General features: G+C 34.1%; 3 protein-coding genes across 6 annotated transcripts in view; all 3 read right to left on the bottom strand.

Moving 5' to 3' along the window:
- Positions 1-4,690, bottom strand: part of LOC131958281 (uncharacterized) — an 11,244-nt gene extending 6,554 nt beyond the window's left edge. The window contains exons 1-3 of one of the 3 annotated variants that reach the window (XM_059323220.1): positions 4,619-4,690; positions 1,876-2,057; positions 1-64 (exon numbers count right to left, since the gene is read on the bottom strand). The exon at positions 1-64 is cut by the window's left edge and continues 199 nt beyond it. In XM_059323220.1, the coding sequence (XP_059179203.1) occupies positions 1-64; positions 1,876-1,921 (110 nt within the window). In that variant the 5' untranslated portion in view covers positions 1,922-2,057; positions 4,619-4,690. Of the gene's footprint in view, positions 65-1,011; positions 1,097-1,875; positions 2,058-4,550 lie in introns of those variants that run through there. The other 2 variants (XM_059323219.1, XM_059323221.1) reach the window with 2 other exon arrangements.
- Positions 4,691-10,907: 6,217 nt separating this feature from the next.
- Positions 10,908-18,972, bottom strand: LOC131958276 (GTPase IMAP family member 7). 2 transcript variants are annotated; one of them, XM_059323214.1, is made up of 4 exons: positions 18,934-18,972; positions 15,583-15,626; positions 13,613-15,304; positions 10,908-13,509 (listed from the first exon to the last, which is right to left on the bottom strand). In XM_059323214.1, the coding sequence occupies exons 3-4, from the start codon at positions 13,635-13,637 to the stop codon at positions 12,287-12,289; spliced, it is 1,248 nt and encodes a 415-aa protein (XP_059179197.1). In that variant the 5' UTR covers positions 13,638-15,304; positions 15,583-15,626; positions 18,934-18,972; the 3' UTR covers positions 10,908-12,286. The 2 variants fall into 2 exon arrangements, with proteins under 2 accessions (XP_059179197.1, XP_059179198.1); XM_059323215.1 differs by lacking the exon at positions 15,583-15,626 and having other exon boundaries at positions 13,613-13,703; positions 18,934-18,948.
- LOC131958271 (uncharacterized) lies at positions 14,133-15,299 on the bottom strand. Its single transcript, XM_059323203.1, has one exon. The coding sequence runs from the start codon at positions 15,297-15,299 to the stop codon at positions 14,133-14,135; it is 1,167 nt and encodes a 388-aa protein (XP_059179186.1).
- Positions 18,973-19,034: the final 62 nt, after the last annotated feature.

Raw genomic sequence — 19,034 nt, 5'->3', positions numbered from 1 at the left:
ATTATCCCATTTTCTTCCAGAAACTTATCCGAGGCAACTTTTGAGAAGACATTACGAGCGTATTCTGAAAGGAATCATACGTGTATCACTAGTATGGATAGCAATTATGATCCAGCACATATTATGTGAATTTGTCTAATAAATTGTGATATTCTAGTAAAACATATATACGTATTATTCTACACCTACATAAATCTTTATCCATAACTACATAATAAAAGAGACGGAGTGGTCTAGCGGTAGAGAGCTGGACTGCTAACCCGTAAGTCCAGAGTTCGAATCCGGGTTCAAGTCAGTAGACCGTCCCTGAGTCCACCCAACTCTGATGGGTACCTAACTTAACTTAGGGAAAGTAAAGGCGGCTGGGCATAGTGCTGACCACACTATCTCTTCATATGCCGAGGTCACAGAATCAAGCGAACTCTACTTCAGGTTTGAAAGGGAAACTTTACTATTTACATAAAAAAATAAAATACATAAAATAAAGCTGATTTGCTGATTTCCACAAAACACACTAATACACTCACACACATGGCGATGTTGTAATTTGTTTTAATTTAATTTTTTTTTTTCAAAACCCGAACAGGCCAGCAATGAGTATCCTATGTTTGTATTTTGTGTTTATATATATATATATATATATATATATATATATATATATATATATATATATATATATATATATATATATATATATATATATATATATATATATATATATATATATACACAGGCCTATGTATATATATATATATATATATATATATATATATATATATATATATATATATATATATATATATATATATACAGGCCTATATATATATGGAGGTTGGCCTAAACAAATTGTTGCGGGGTGGCCCTTTTTTTTCTAGTTCCGCAACTGCCACAAATGAATCTGTATTAGAAACTGTATCTTTATCTATAGTAGCAAATGTAAGCTCGTCCATTTTTTAGCTGTCCAACAACTGACTCTGTATTAGAAAATGTATCTTATCTGTATTAACATACCTATCATCGTATGTGTTTTAGCTCTACGCACAGTTGAATCTGTACCTTTATTCCTATCAACGTATGTATTATCGTCTGTTTTGTGTCTCAATATATATCTTTATTTACACTTGAAATGCCACTAAAATGACAAATAAATCTCTTTTTATGTGTTTGTAAGTTTCAATATTTATAGCATACGGCTTTAGTACCAAATAATTAAATAAATTGTCAATTGAAAAATTATAACACGAAGTAAAATGTATGATTTTTGTAATATGTCGTTTTTTTTTAAATATAGTATTATTTCTCCCTTTAGAATCCCCAGTTCTTAAAATGTTGTCCCCATTACCTATGGTTTAAATGAGGTTTTACCGGCATTTTACTCTATTGCGACATGTACACATTGTCCATATGTCTTACATTGCACAACAATTGACCGATGGAATCTGGTACACTATAACAGGATTACAACATAATTTTCCGTGCATGGACATTTTTTGGGACGATTATTCTAAAGTCGTGTCGGACGTATATATATATATATATATATATATATATATATATATATATATATATATATATATATATATATATATGAATAAACATATATTATAGGCCGTTGACGCCTATTTCAGCCTGATCTTCTTTTTTGGATTTGCTTCCATAGACGAACAAATTACAAGGCATCAGTTGTTTGATTTTGGAGTTATCTTTCGTAGATTGGTTGCTTTCCCAGATATCGTATCTCATCTACCCAGGGTTCTAACTCAGAACTTTAGCAGCCATAAGCTTTACCATCCCGACTACAATTACCTTAGTAAAACACTGATTTATTGGTTGATTTGTATTCAACAGGAGATTGCAAGTAATGTTTTTACGTACCTGCGAGAATTAAAATCAAGTTTAAGATAACTCGACTGAGCTGCATTTTTGTCCAGGCGATTGAATTCTGATCAACACGATTAAAAACGACGAAGAAGAGAGTTTTTGCCACAAACCACTTTCATCTCCAAGGTGTTAGGTTCAAGCTAATAATGGCAAGCCAATTTTCTGGTCGTCAGACCCTTAAAAAAATCCGTGTAGATATGTTAAATTCATTAATTCGATCAGTTCAAGTAGTTTAAGCACACAAACACACACACACACATACACACACACACATACACACACGCATATATATATATATATATATATATATATATATATATATATATATATATATATATATATATATATATATATATATATATATATATATATATGTGTGTGTGTGTGTGTGTGTGAATGCAGAAATATATATTATATTACATATAAGTTATATATATATAATTTATCTCTATATGTATATATATATATATATATATATATACATATATATATATATATTGTATATTCTATATTATATTGTATGTGTATGTATAATACATATATATATATATAAAGAGAGAGAGAGAGAGAGAGTAATAGAGAGAGAGAGAAAAAATGGACAGAGTGAAAGAGGGAGAAAGAATAAGCTAGTTTTGTATTAGAACTCAAGTAATTACAGTTCGGTTAAATCTTAGATTAGCGTCGGTTATTATTCCGGAATGGTATAGCAGTAAAAACATTAAAGTAATGTCAAATTCTGTCACACAGTTCCGGAATCCACTGGAAGTACTGTAAACCATACTTTATTTGTCGTCATCTTTTATTTTTAATACTGAACGTTTAAAGTGTGGATAGATTTTAATTGCGTGTTAAATACTACATTACTAATAATTTTGTATAGCTAATTATTTCTTAAGTGTTTCAGCTAAATATTTCTGCTACTAAACATTGTTCAACTTTAAATAGTCTGGACGGGTCTACACAGTGGTATTTCGTTTTTCGCTGGATCGCAAAAGAAACCCGACTGAGAAGGGGGGAGGGAAGTGTGTTAGACTTTTAGTAATTTTTGTTGTTGTTGTTGTTGTTTCGTGAGTGACCGTGTAAAAGTGTTACAAGTACTTAAAAGTGTTAATTAACCTATATTTACATATATAATTCTATACGTGGGGACCACGCGAGACACCACTTCGTAAGGGCTCAGCTGTTCCTACCCCGCTCTCTACCACTCCCACCCCACCAGTCTGGTGAGCTGTGGTTAACCCCGAATGTTTATAATATGACGGCAATTAGGGGTAGATAATTTAGCTTTTAAACAATTTGAAACTAATGAGAGGTAAGAAGTTCTGCTTGATTTTTTCATTGTCGTCCGTAAATTGTCGACGAGGACGGTTGCTTTCACGGTGGGGGGGGGGGGGGGGAAGAGAGAAGAGACGGTAGTGTCGAATTGACAAATTATAAATCCTGGAACTAAATCCTGGAGCTAAAAAAACACTATGCAGGTTTTAACCATACAATTTTTATCCTCTAAAGAAGAAAATAAAACAACTAAATAGCGGCGTACGCTTACGGCGCGGATCAGCTTGTGAAAGAATAATCGGCCATACAAATCTTGACCTGATTTCTTACTCGCTACTATTTCTTATGTTTGGGGTTGCAGGACAGAAGCTCTAAGTGGTAGTCTACGTGTAATTTGTGAAGCTGTATTTTTAATTCACTTTCTGTTAAACTGTTTTTGAAACCTTTGCCAAAGATGACCATTATGATTGTACTAACCCGCCCCTCCTTGTAACTACGGTCATTGATATTATAACTTCTGTTAACTCACCGTGACCCCCCAAGTAGGCCTACGTAGTTGGTCCTGTTTGGCAGAGGTTGGGGTTGGGGGGGGGGGGGGGGGGATAAATTTAAGATACAGTAAAATGCGAAAAGGAATATTTCTGACGTATTAGACGTAGCGGGGGGGGGGCGGGGCGGGGCGGGGGGACATATGTCCCCGGGCGCCGACCTTAGGGGGCGCCAAAATAAATTGAAAGGTTGAGGGGGTGCAAACTGAAAGTTTGAGGGGGGGGGGTGCAGATCGAAAGTTTGAGGGGTGTGCAAATCGAAATCTTGAGGGGGGGGGGTGCAAATCGAAAAGTTTGTCCCCGGGTGCCTGGAAGAGTTGCTACGCCTCTGTTCCAAAACACCATTTACTAGATCTAGGACCTAGGTTAATTATAAGTCTATGCTACTAAGCAACTGCAGACCAAAATTAGTAAATTATTATTATTATTTAAAGTAATTAACTCTGGCTTTTATATGTCATTATACTGCACTTATAGTGAAGGTACAATTGTTGCAACATTTTATTTTATTTTCAAAATAGTGTACAAACCCTGGTTCGAGTACTATTCAATAAAAAAATTTGAACGCGTTTACTAGGCCTGCAGCTAGCTAGATCTAGATGTAAGTAATTGATTGTCACAAATCCTCTGCAAGTCAAAAACATCAAACAAATTACTACATTTGAGTTGATAATTTATATATTTTATTTATTTTTAGATCTACCAAATTAAATTTACTAATTTAAATCTACTATTATATTTCTTCCGGTCACAGAAACAAGTGAACTGTACTTCACTTGCCCTATAGACCGTCAGGTTTGAAAAAGGGAACTTATTTTGAATCTAGATCTAGTCTTATCATTCTACCTAGTTTACGTGGCTCAGACAACCAAGTTATAGATGTACTGACTAACTATAATTTGTGTACTGCTTACAATCAGTTTAGTTTGATAATGATGCCATTGAAAGAAATGTAAACATTTTCTCTAATCGCGTTTAGACAGGAAGTAAATGTGCGAAGTATAAAATAAAAACATTGAGATTTGGGCTCGAGAGTTTATTTTTTAAAAATTCATACAAAGCGTTTTAATGACAAGCTTTTATGTAACCATGTACTAATAAACCGGGAGTTATCTCCTCTAAACTTGCTCGAATATTCTTATCTAACACTACGTGGGATGGCAACTCAGAATATAGACATGATTTTTGTTTACTTAATTAAACTTTTAAAAATAGAATAAAATCTCGTAGAAAAAAGAATTGCGCACCATAGCGTTAATTACTACTCCCGGTCAATGGAAATTACTCAAAATTCGACAGAAGGTAGAGAATTAGATCTTTTACTTACATGTGAAATTCCATTTAACTAATTGAAACAGTACTCAAGCTATAGGCTTTTAAAAAATTCACAGTAGAAAAAGTGTACAATACTATTTAAATTACTATAAAGAAAAGCGTACCAGGCGATGTCAAAATTTTTTTTAATAGTACTAGAACCAGGGTTTGTACACTATTTTGAAAATAAAATAAAATCGAGGTTAGGATCACACAACTGAGCTGCATTTTCTCCCGGCGAATGAATCCTAATCAACACGATTAAAAACGACTAACTAACCACTTTTATCTCCATGGTGTTAGGTTCAAGCTAATAGTGGCAAGCCAATTTTCTGGTCGTCAGACCCTTACAAAAATCCTTGTAGAAATGTTAAATTCATTAATTCGATCAGTTCAAGTAGTTTAGGCACACAAACACACACACACACATACACACACGCATACATATATATATGTATATATATATATATATATATATATATATATATATATATATATATATATATATATATATATATATATATATGGATAAGTATTAATTAATCTATATTGATATATATATAATTCTATACGTGGGGACCATGCGAGACACCACTTCGTAAGGGCTCAGCTGTTCCTACCCCGCTCTCTAGATATATTGCTACCACTCCCACCCCACCAGTCTGGTGAGCTGTGGTTCCGAATGTTTATAATATGACGGCAATTAGGGGCAGATAAATAAGCTTTTAAACAATTTGAAACTAATGAGAGGCAAGAAGTTCCGGTTGATTTTTTTCATTGTCGTCCGTAAACTGTCGACGAGGACGACTGCTTTCACCGTGGGGGGGGGGGGGGGGGAAGAGAGAGAAGAGACGGCAAATTATGGGAATCTAGATCTAGTAAATAGTGTTTTAAAAATAAAGTCTACTTGAAAAGAGAAATAAATGGAGCTAAAAAAAACACTATGCAGGTTTTAACCATACAATTTTTATCCTCTAAAGTAGAAAATAAAACAACTAAATAGCGGCGTACGCTTACGGCGCGGATCAGCTTGTGAAAGAATAATCGGCCTTACAAATTTTGACCTGATTTTTTACTCGCTACTATTTCTTATGTTTGGGGTTGCAGGCAGGCAGACATATACTAAAAAAATGAGGAGGAAAGCTATAAGTTGTAGTCTACGTCAGGGGCGTAGCGAGGGCGTAGCGAGGGGGGGGGGGGGGGCGGGGGGTGCGGACCGCACCGGGTGACACCATTTAGGGGGGTGACACCAAGGCAAAAAATAGTAAAACATCTAGAGAAAAACTCGAGGGGGGGGTGCAAATTGAAAGTTTGAGGGGGGGGGTGCAAATCGAAAACTTGAGGGGGGGGGGGTGCAAATCGAAAATTTGAAAGTTTGTACCTGGGAAGGGTCCCTATGCCTCTGGGGGGGTGACACCATTAAGTGCCGCACCGGGTGACACCCGACCTCGCTACGCCACTGGTCTACGTGTAATTTGTGAAGCTGTATTTTTAATTCACTTTCTGTTAAACTGTTTTTGAAACCTTTGCCAAAGATGACCATTATGATTAGACTAAACCGCCCCTCCGTGTAACTACGGTAATTGATATTGTAACTTGTGTTAACTCACCGTGACCCCCCAAGTACGTAGTTGGTGCTGTTTGGCAGAGGTTGGGGTTGGGGGGGGGGGTAAAGTTAAGGTACAGTAAAATGCGAAAAGGAATATTTCTGACGTATGAGACAGGCTTACTGATGATAGGACTACTGTGACCTCACATTGACCCCTCCACTGCGTTTTGTTGTGTGTGTGGGCGGGTGGGGGAGGGAAACGTTAATTTTTTGAAAGCAAACAAAATTTTCAGCTATAAGCATAAATAATTGTGTGGTTTAAACCTTCATAGTGTGTGTTGTTGTACTAGTACTATTCAAAATTTTTTTTATGGTTTTTACTAGGCCTGCAGCTAGCTAGATCTAGATGTAAGTAATTGATTGTCTCAAATCCTCTGCCAGTCAAAAACATCAAACAAATTACTACATTTGAGTTGATAATTTATATATTTTATTTATTTTTAAATCTACCAAATTAAATTAGAAAATAAATGATACAATACAATTTAAATTACTATAAAGAAAAGCGTACCAGACGATGTCAAAATTACATACTAATTTTGGAGTTTCTTTTTTTAGCATTTTAAATATTTAGTCTATTATGTATTTTTACTTTCTCGTATACAGAGTATAGAGAAAGTATTGTAATCGTGCACAAAAATCACAGGAAATTTTAACAGTTTCCACCGTTTTACTTCTCAGTACTTCATAAACGGAGTTTAGGGGACTTATTTTAATTGGTCGAAAATTCTAAATCCAGATTTATTAAAATTTCGGCGTTTTACGCGTAATCGATTAGAAAAACTGGACTTAGCAATTCTGTCCGGATGTGTGGATGTGTGGATGTGTGGATGTGTGACTGTAAACACGATAACTTGAGTATCGTTAGGTCTAGATACTCGACCGCCGTTAAAAAATAATCCTGGTGATAGTTTTCAATAAGTAAATGAGATATATAGTGTAATATCAACAACTAAAAAATGTACGCAGAATTAGAAGACTTAAAATTTACATTTTTTTTGTAATTGTACCAAGCTTATTAAAATACGCGCCCATTTTATTATAGAAACTATAAAGTGAAAAGCCATTAATTGGCGAAAACGGCGTTTTTTTACAGCCGTTTGACATACCTAAATTGTTAACATGTCTCAGGTGCTAAGTATTAAGTCTATATAGAATAGGTTTGTTACCAATATAAAGAAACTCTCACAAATGCCTCTTAAAATATAACAGCTTTTATTTAAAATCATTTGACTTTCGTTATGTTTTCAAGCACAAGCAAGGATTTTAAAATTTAAGTTTTACTAATTCTTGCATATTTTGAATTAATGGTTAAAACAAATTCTCATTTGTAGAAAAAAAATTGAGAATTATATATATTTTTTTGGAATCTACAACGTGTGTTCATTATTCTGTCTGTGTAAATTTTCGTTTTGTTTTTGGTGGAATTAAAGTCATATAAAATTTATTATATTCAAATTAATTTGGAATTTAAAAAAAAATATATATTTAGAGAAAAGACGAATTAAATAATAAAATGCTCATTTTAATAGAATCGTAAATCATACATTTTTCAAATATGCAAACTCCTATAACATTTGTAACTTAAAAATCATATCAATAATATTTTATTAAACAGTTTAATAAATGTTTTCCCATACTTAAGAATAATACACCGTAATTATTAACGTTTAATAAAAATAAAATATTCCCAACAGCAAAATTTATTTCCTTATTTATTAACATTACTTAAAATATCTTTAAAAAACATTTTTAAAAAAGAAACACTGCAATACACAGTTTACAATCTCTCAAAAACAAATTCTAAATTGGACATTGTTCATATTATTTTTTAATTTCATTAATTAAGACAGTAGAAGCCAAAATATATTTGGAAGATTAAAATGTATCTTTTCAAAATACTTTTTTTGTTGTTAGTTGTGATTATGTTTGTCTGACGAAAAAAAATCCTCGTTTTTTAACATAATATTAACATATTTTCTTTAGCCATTTGACTTCACCCAGCTCTGGTCTTTTGACTATCTAATGAAGTAAATTAAATTTGCATTAAAGAAACTTGCTTGTTGTAGAGACGTTGTTCCTTTCTAATTCCGAACGTACTATCAGCAAGAGAAATTTATAGTTTTAAAATGTATGAAAGAGGTGCTGGCAAACATTTAAATCATCAGGAAAACTAGAAAAGATTAAACAACATTGTTGCACTATTTGATGTAAAATGTACACAAATACTTTTCAGCAAATTACTTACTGTATTAGTTATACAATCCGTGTAATTTAATTAACAAAAAGGTTGAATACCCGTAAACATAGTTTCTAATCAACTGATAAAACAATTTTTGGGTACTAAATATATAGACGTGCTCCGAGAAGTAAGGACAGCTCAACCCCGAAGAGATACCTGAAAGAAACTCAGGTCTAAGAGACGACCAAGGCGTCGTGGTGTGTATCTACTCCAATGCCATTCAGATAGTATAGAGTCTCCTTTTTCAGGAAAGCTTTTTCTAATCTGCGGGCATAAAGGCAATGGTTCTTCCGTCTCTTTGTTTTTATTTTTTATTTTTATTTTTTATTTATTTTATGTGACAGAAAGAATATATTGTAAATGTAAGAAAGTATTCGAAGCAGAATAAAATGTGTCGTCTGATTTTATTCCTGGTTGTTTAAAAAACTTAATCATCTAAATCCAATACTCAAAAGAATGTGAACAATTATTCGTATTATTGACATAAACGCGAGAATCACAAGCTTTTATTTTAAATTGTCTTCTCTGTCATGCTTTTGTCGTGCTTCGTCATGGATCGAAACTGGCGAACAAAATGTTGACAACTTGTAACCGACCAATTTCTTTGAAACTTGGTACGTGATTCAAAACCAAATAACAATGCAATCTGATATTAAATTGGATGCTCAATTATTTTTTTTTATTAATTAAAATTCTCTGTATAAAATACTATTTACCGTGCTATAATACGCATCATTTTTCGTTTTTATTTTGTGCGTTTGGTTATGCAACTCTATTGTACAAAAAAATATGTACTGAAAGTAATGCATAATACATACATATTATGTACCACCCGTCCCCCGTCCCCTCGCTACGCCTCTGCTGTAACAGAGCCTTGTACACATGCAGCATACTTCATATCAACAACAAAAATAAAATCCACAAGTACTTATTAAATGTTAAATAATATGTACAGAATTGCCAATAAAATTTAAACCTAACTTAAATTAAGCATGTATCAGAAGTTCATCTTTAATTTTATCCGCAATATGACAAGCTTTACCTGTGTGCCAGAGGTTACCCACCACCAAGTAATTAGCACCAGATCAATTATCTCCTTTCATTTACCGACCTGTTTGTTTACCCCACTACACAACACATATTAAACTAATACCTAGCCCTTTTCTTTTTCCCATGGCCCTCTCCAAATCCATAAAATTTCCTAATCAAACCCATACATTATCCTTAATGTTTCATCTACCCTATTCTTTATTATATCCTCTCGTTACCGTTACCGTTACCGTTACCGTTACCGTTACCGTTACCGTTACCGTTACCGTTACCGTTACCGTTACCGTTACCGTCACCGTCACAGTTACCGCTACCGCTACCGCTACCGCTACCGCTACCGCTACCGCTACCGCTACCGTTACCGTTACCGTTACCGTTACCGTTACCGTTACCGTTACCGTTACCGTTACCGTTACCGTTACCGTTACCGTTACCGTTACCGCTACCGCTACCGTTACCGCTACCGCTACCGCTACCGTTACCGTTACCGCTACCGTTACCGTTACCGCTACCGCTACCGTTACCGTTACCGTTACCGTTACCGTTACCGTTACCGTTACCGTTACCGTTACCGTTACCGTTACCGTTACCGTTACCGTTACCGCTACCGCTACCGCTACCGCTACCGCTACCGCTACCGCTACCGCTACCGTTACCGTTACCGTTACCGTTACCGTTACCGTTACCGTTACCGTTACCGTTACCGTTACCGTTACCGTTACCGTTACCGTTACCGTTACCGTTACCGCTACCGTTACCGTTACCGTTACCGTTACCGTTACCGTTACCGTTACCGTTACCGCTACCGTTACCGTTACCGTTACCGTTACCGTTACCGTTACCGTTACCGTTACCGTTACCGTTACCGTTACCCTAACCGGGCCTAACCGATGGGTTACTGTTGAAGGTACGTAATATGGATTTTTGAAAAAAAAAAACAACAACTGAAGTTCCGATTATGTTTTAACTTTATTTGAAATAAAAATAAATTTGAAGGGTAGTTTTTTTTTTATATTATTCTTGATAGAAGGAGTTTAGTGAATTAATTTGGATACTGTTTGTAATTAAGTAAATATAATGACATACAAGTTCTACATTAATATACAATGCATATAATACTAACAAACAGGCTATGTCTGAAATACTCAAAAATAAAGTATTTAAACACAAACAAGCAAAAAGTTTTAAAAAATCAAATTGTGAAATAAAATTACATTACACAAAAACAGTTAAAACTTATATATTAAACAACAATAATTTTTCTATAAGAGGTTATCCAATAATATGTAATCATTAATACCATGCTTGATAGAATTACAAGAATAAAAGGATAGTTGTTATCAGAGGCGTAGCGAGGGGGGTGGCGGGGGTGCGGACCGCACCGGGTGACACCATTTAGGGGGGTGACACCAAGGCAAAAATAGCAAAATATAGAGAGAAAAACTTGAGGGGGTGGTGCAAATCGAAAATTTGAGAGGGGGGGTGCAAATCAAAAGTTTGAGTGGGGGGGGGTGCAAATCGGAAATTTGAAAGTTTGTCCCCGGGAAGGGTCGCTGCGCCTCTGGGGGAATGGGTGACACCATTAAGTGCCGCACCGGGTGATACCCGACCTCGCTACGCCACTGGTTGTTATAATTACAGGAATATTTTGCATTTCAAGACATGATAATACACTATACAAATTCTCCGCTATTAAATTTTTACATTAGAAAAAGGATAAGAACATTTTAGTTTTTTAGTTTGCACTCACTATTCATTTTTGCAACAACGTAATTTTAATTAACTCACAAATTGTTTAATTATAATATGTCAATGGCTTTGAAAACGATAGATCAATCAAGCAGTGAAAATGGACCTCGGCAATAAAGAAGACGAGAATGGGTCGGCGTGGTCGAGTCGGTAAAGCTCTCGGTTGCTGAACCGAAAAGTCCCGAGTTCGTACCCCCGGGTAGATAAGGAGAGACAAAACCAACATCAAACAACAGCTGACTTGTAGTTTATTCTTGGTTCAACGGCAATAAAAGCAAATCCAAAAATAAAAGCAGGCTGAAATTGGAGTCAACGGCCTAAATGACGCATAACAAATTGACAAGTAATACTTAATTATGTTGGAGGAAATCCCTTCCAACATTACAATTAATAAGAACGAAGAAGAAAAACTATTCAAGATTAAATCACATAGTAAAATAGTAAAGAATATAATATTTATTTGTGACAAATTAGAGAGGAAAAAATGCTCAATCGTAGAATCTCTCACTTATTTTCGCGACAATGCTTTTATTATAGAAAGCAAGTTTCTTTCTTTCTTTTTTATAAGTGGAAGTTAATAGATTATTTTTGTATTAAAAGTTTGTTTTAATTATCCTGTTACTTTCGTCGTTGCCTGGAGTTGTAGTACCTTCCAATTCTATGATCTTTGTAGGAAGTAAAACCTTCCCGTACTATTCCCGAAATGCTAGAGGCCGCATTAAAAATCGAATCAAGTACAGTTAACCAAGTCTTTTGGTTCGACGATTCAATTTTTTTCTGCAGAATGGCTAGTTGCTGATTTTGTAACTGCAGTTGTTCTTCCATCCTTCTTAACTTTTCTTGTTTTACTTTTAAATCATTACTGTGAACAGCGTTTATTTCTTCTTTATTTTTCTTTGATTCAGTCTCCAATTGTATTTCGTACGAGAGTGAGGTTTTTAGATGATCCAGTTTGACATCAACTATAGACATTAGTAGCTTGTACATCACAATGGCATCGTTTATAATTTCACTTTGCTCTTTATCTAATTCGTCGATTTTGTTTGAAATTTCACATTTTAGAGCTTCTAAATTTTTCATAGCTTCTTCTTTATTGGGATCTTGGTCAATTTGGTCTATATCTGTTCTAAATTTAGTACAATCTTCATTAGCTCTAGCCATCATGGCCGGTAACTTATGTTTCAGAAATAGTTCTTCTCTTTCTTTTCTCGCCATTTCAAATAACGTATGGTTGTAAAGACCGTGCGTTGTGTTTATTTCAGTGACATACGCCATGAGCTTATCCAGCTGACTTTGTTTAGTTGACACGTCCGTGTTGCTTTTATTACAGAAAGGTACAACGCGACCACAGCATTCGTTTTTCAAATCTTCAAAACCTCCTTTCTGTTGGCTGATCCATTTTTCAATGCTAGCGTTGTCATTCTCTTCGGGGTCGTAGTTATCTGCATGCGTGACGATTACGATTCCATGGTTCTTTATAAAATCACAGCCAAAAATATGTCTTAGCTGATCTATTGCTTGTACTTCTTCATTAGTAAATCTGTTTAAATTTATAACAACCAAAATTGCATGGTAGCCATCCGGATTTTGTCTAATTGCGTCGTCAAACGACTTTACAGCATCTTTAACGCATTCTTCATTATCTAAGTCTGTGTCCATTAAGCCTGGAGAGTCTGTGACTTTAACAAAATATCCATTGGCCTCACCGAACTGTATTTTGATTTTTTTCGTTACAGAGCTCATACTTTTAGACGCCTCGAAAGCTTTTTTGCTTACAATAGAATTTCCGGTGGCGCTTTTTCCAGTACCCGTTTTTCCAACAAGAAGCAAAGAGAATGCAGCTGTTAAATAAATATTTGTTTCATTTAATTTAAGCTTTAACTAATATGTTTATTAAATTAAATTATTAAATCTAATTGTAAATATAGAAGAAAATATTCGTACATGTGTTGTTCTCGGAGACTGCCATTTCCTTTAGGGTGTGATTATATTGTTTGGAAAAAAAATATTATAGATTCAGCAAATTACCTGTGAACTAAAGTGGAAATATTGTCAGTGAACTCCAATCATATGACAGAGCAGATAAAAATTCTTTAAGTGTTAAAAAAACAGACGATGGCTAATAAACGTATAGAGTCTATGCGTTGCATTTAACAACATATGTGATCAATGTGTAATGTCAAATTAACTCAACAACATGTATGTGAGAAGTAAACAATTTATTGTATGTAGACTATCTGTTGATAGAGCTTTTAACTTATGTACTATAATCATATACATTCTATTGGATTAATTGTGTTTAAATATTTAGACTAAATATTTATTTTGAAATGTACAATTTTGCGATACTTGATTTTTTAAAAAGTAGGCTACTGAAAATGCCGTTTACTTTTACAGAATTATACTTATTATGGCTAAAATTTATTTGGAATTGCAGCTGTGTTCTAAAATGTATACACTTCATTTATAAAATAGTAGACAAAATATTGATACAAATGTTAACAACTCCCTCTACAATCCCTTCTATAGCTTCAGACTTTCTAATCTCTCTTTGTCGTCTTATTTCCCTTTCTTGCATTTTTAACTGTCGTTCTCTTTCATTATTTTCTTCTAGCATTTGCCATTGTCTCAATCGCATCAGCTTAAAATATGTTTCCCGCTGTTCGTATTTTAACTTTCGTTCTCTTTCTATATTTTTCTTTTGTCTTTCTCGCATGAGGTTATTTAAATTTTTCTCGTGTATGATGGACTCAACTGTCTTGACAATACTCTCCACGGAGTTTATTCTATCCACTAGTATATTCGTCCCTTGATCAAGCCTAGTAATATCTTTAACCGCGTGGTGTGCTATCTTTTTAAAATCCCACCACTCTTGTAAAGTGGTAGTATTTTTTTGCAATAACTCAAGTTTATTAACAATATGGGATACTATACGATCAGCGTTTGGTTTTAGTTCCGGAACTGTTAACTGCAGACGTCCCATCTTGGCATTATAAAAATCTTGTTTAGTGTACCGAGTCTCGTTATTTTTCATCTTAATCAGTAATACCATATTTTCCAGAGTGGTTAATTGTTTCGTTTTTGTTTCCAAATGCTTGCATTTATTATCAAAGGACACTATTCTGTTTTCAACTTCCAGTACCATTTCCTTAAAGTGGGTTGAAGTTTGATTCATGCACCAAGTGGTTACTGATGATTCCACTTCATCGTCGTCTTCATCCCAAAACGTTAATGCAAGCAAACCATGTTTTTTTAAGGCGCAGCTACCAAGAACTTGTTTAACAGTTTTAAAAACTTTATATTCTTCAGGGGTGCATCTTACGCTTGAGCTAAACACGTACATCAAGACATCGAATCCTGATGAACATAGGTCAAAGGCTTGATACATCTGTTCTTCTATGATTTCTACAAACTGGCCATCGCTCATGACTTTGCCAATATCTGTATCCGCAAACCCTGGCAAGTCGGCGACTTTAAAAATACATCTTCTAAATGAAGAGACCCCACAGCTGACGTGTTTCGTAACTGATTCAGTTCCGCCTTTTGTTAGAAATTTTTTTTCCTGCAAAATTGTATTCCCTGTTGAACTTTTGCCGTGGCCTGTTTTTCCAATCAACAAAATGCTGACCATGTTAGCTGTAATATATGTTGGTCTTTGTTATGCTATATATATATATATATATATATATATATATATATATATATATATATATATATATATATATATATATATATATATATATATATACGGAAGTCTTAAAAAAGGTTGAAATAATGTATTATTGGCAAACTCTACAGTAAAAATGTTTAAAATTCTAAACTTCAAAAAGTAATGATGAACATTCAAGTATTTAAAAATCGAAGGATTTGAAAAAAAGGTTACTTTTAAATATCAAATATCTAAATATACTTACATTTTAGATTTTCTTCTTCCATACTTGAAGACTTAGTTCAATTCCTACATTTTAAAAATGTCTTTTAATTATACACGGCAGAAAAATAATGAATTCTGCTTATTTCATACTTGACAAAGATCAAAGTATTAGTTTAGCAATACTTAAATGTGTAATTGTATAGCTCTACAAGTTTCGAAAGTACAGTGAATATATAAATCACTAGGCATGCTGCCCAGCTTCGCTTAGGCTTTCGAAAACATTGAGAATTTGAATGCTTAATTAATTCGCCCATATAAGGCGCCGGTCAGTCGAGGTCTCATCGTAGACTTTTCGGCCAACCGGCCCCCGTGTTCTGTCGCCCCAAGGCAAGACCCTGCCAAATTGGAAGCGCCTGCGGCGCCGGGAAGTGCCCTATCGGGCACCTGACAACTTAGCTTTATAGATCATCTAGATCTAGATCTAGAATTTCTAGATCTAGATGATCTAGAACATCTAGATCTAGATCAATATCTAGATCTAGAATCTCTAGATCTATAATCCAAATAGATAAAATAATTTCTTTTAAGTTTAGGCCGAGAAAATCGTATTGTATACATTTCATAGCGTACATAGCTCTAACTCATATTTGAATGAAATAGTTCATTTTTAAAAATTCTAAACTCGGAAGATGACGTCATCAGTTTTGTGCTCTTGTTTTAGTGTTTTAGTGTAAACAATAAGCGACGTCATTGTTTAATGCGTTCTTGTCCCAAGTTTATACACTTTTCCGGTTGCATAAATAATACTGTTTCTCTATATTCGAATACGCCTTTATTTTTTATTTTTCTTCTTTAAATAAAATTGTGGTTATACATCTAAAACATCTAACATATTATTTTCAACAAAAGTCCGTAAAAAGTTCTTCATATATCGCTGCCGATTCTGACGTGATGTCCGGCGAAAATATTTTGCGGACAGACAGAGAGAGAGAGAGAGAGAGAGAGAGAGAGAGAGATGTGCGAACGTGGGGTTTTATATATTAGGATAATATTCACAATATGTAAAATACGCGTGTAGGCAACGGGGTTCCCAGAAAAATGCGCAAACGAAAAATGCGCAGTGGAAAATGCGCAAACAGAGAAATACAAACTAATTATACTAATACACTTTTTGTCATACTAGATGTGTACGCTGGCCAAAGAAATCCTGGAAAAGGACAGTAAAAGATGAGGCAAGGGCTGCCGGGCTTACGTGGGCGCAAATAAAGAGAGCAGATGGAGAGTGTTAAAGCATCCCTTTGCCCCCATAGGGCCACAAAGTAAGTCAAGTCAAGTTTTGTACTCAACTATTTGAAGATTAACTACGGGCGGTGACTAACTGGACGGAATCCAACAGTAGTATATCAAGTAACTTTTGGTTATCATGGCGCTGGCGCAGGCGGATGCGCAAAGGATATATAGGAAAATACTCCCTCACCTGGGGGATGCGGTGGTGGAGGCGGATGTACAACGAGATATAGTAAAATACTCCCCCACCTGGTGGTGGTGGAGGATGCGGATGTGGAGGGTTAGACATGTTATATAGTAAAATACTCCCTCACCTGGCGCAGGAGCAGGTGGCGCCGAGACAGGGGGAGTAGGTCAGTAGGTCAGGTGAGGGGGTGACCTTGTGACTTAATCTCCACCGGTGACCTAGTTACGTAATTTGTTTATTTGTTTTTAATTAGTTTGTTTGTTGCTTTTAATGAGTTTGTTTTTAAATAGTTTTGAATTAGTTTGAATTTTTTATTTATTTTTAATTTTGTAAGTTTTATTAACTAGTTACGTAATTTGATTATTTGTTTGATATTAATTAATTTGATTTTAATTTTTAATTTTAATTTAATTACTTTGTTTATATTTTGTTTGTTTATTTTTAAATTAGTTTAATTATTATTTTTTAATTTAAATTTAATTTAAATTTGATTTTTAAATTTTTTAATATTTTTAAATTTTAAATTTAATTTTTTTTAATTTTTAAATTTTATTTCTTTGTTTTAATCCATTTTATATTTGTTTGTATGTGTTTTTTTTTCTGACCAGGTGGGGGAGTATTTTACTATATAACATGTCTAACCCTCCACATCCGCATCCCCCACCACCACCAGGTGGGGGAGTATTTTACTATATCTCGTTGTACATCCGCCTCCACCACCGCATCCCCCAGGTGAGGGAGTATTTTCCTATATATCCTTTGCGCATCCGCATCTGCCTGCGCCAGCGCCATGATAACTAAAAGTGACCTGATATACTACTACCAACTAGGCAATTATTTATTGGCTTATTTTTATTTTAAAAAATAGGGTTATTTTAAATAATGTTTGTCGCAAAGTTTAATTAAATAAATATTTTTAACTTTAATATTAGAGTTTTAAAATTTATTCGCTTGACATGCTAAATAGTTCTTAGTACATAAATCTAATATAAAATGTATATACTTAGTTGCGAAGGAATAATTGTTTTTTTTTTCTTTAACTCAACTAAATGGTTCAATGTAGTGTAATGTATCAATTAAGCAAAATTGACAACTTTGCTATCGTTATTTAAGTGGAATTTATTTTGATTTAACTACCTATTAAAAGCTGTTATTTTTTCCTAAAAAATTAGTAAAAGTATAATCGTAATTTAATAATACAATTATTTAAATATTGAATAAAAATTATGCTAATACACACTCTGCTTTCTAAGAAATCCTAAACACAATTTTTTTTATTGATACGGGCTACCTTAAAAATAAAATTGTATGAGTGACCATAAATTAACATTATCAAATACTTCAATGTTTGCTCAGATAAGGAAAGTAAAACTCTAATCAATTTTCAAAGTGTAACTTTAGCTTAGTAGTCTGCAGAGTTTCTTCCAGGCATCTCTTCGGGGGGGCGAAGCCCCCCCCGAAAATTTTTACCGCCCCCCCGAACGAAATTAAATTTATATAATTTATATAGAAAATATATACTTTTAACAGTGTCCGCCCCCCCGAAGAAAGTCTACCGCCCCCCCGAAAATTTCAAGTGCCCCCCCGGAGAAAAAAGTCTGGAAGAAACACTGGTAGTCTGTACCGAACCAATCTAAGATAAGAAGTAAACAGAATATATTTAACATTCAAAGTGACTAAAAAGCAAACTCAATAATTTGAAATTTGAATAAAGTATTAGTCTGAGAGTAATATGTAATAAGTATCGATATGAAAAGTTTTTTGTAACGCACACTAAAACAACTATTTTTATACAATAAAATATTACGTTGTTTTTTTAATTAAAAATTAAAAATATATATTTCTCTAAAATGTAAGAACATGTATCCTATGGTAAAAAAAAACTATACTCTAGGGTCTTTCACAAACAACTCATACCTTCAAATCGTACCTTGTACAACTGCAAGACTTGTGTGTCCTTTTACCCTTGATTTGCCTTTTTATCACGAGAGCTGCCAGATACATTTTCACGGAGTAGT

The sequence above is a fragment of the Physella acuta genome, unplaced genomic scaffold, assembly GCF_028476545.2.
Source record: "Physella acuta isolate Inbredline_101_S28 unplaced genomic scaffold, ASM2847654v3 ptg001309l, whole genome shotgun sequence".
Lineage (NCBI taxonomy): Eukaryota > Metazoa > Mollusca > Gastropoda > Physidae > Physella > Physella acuta.
The sequence above is the reverse complement of the archived record's forward strand: the minus strand, read 5'-3'. Positions and strand labels throughout refer to the sequence as shown.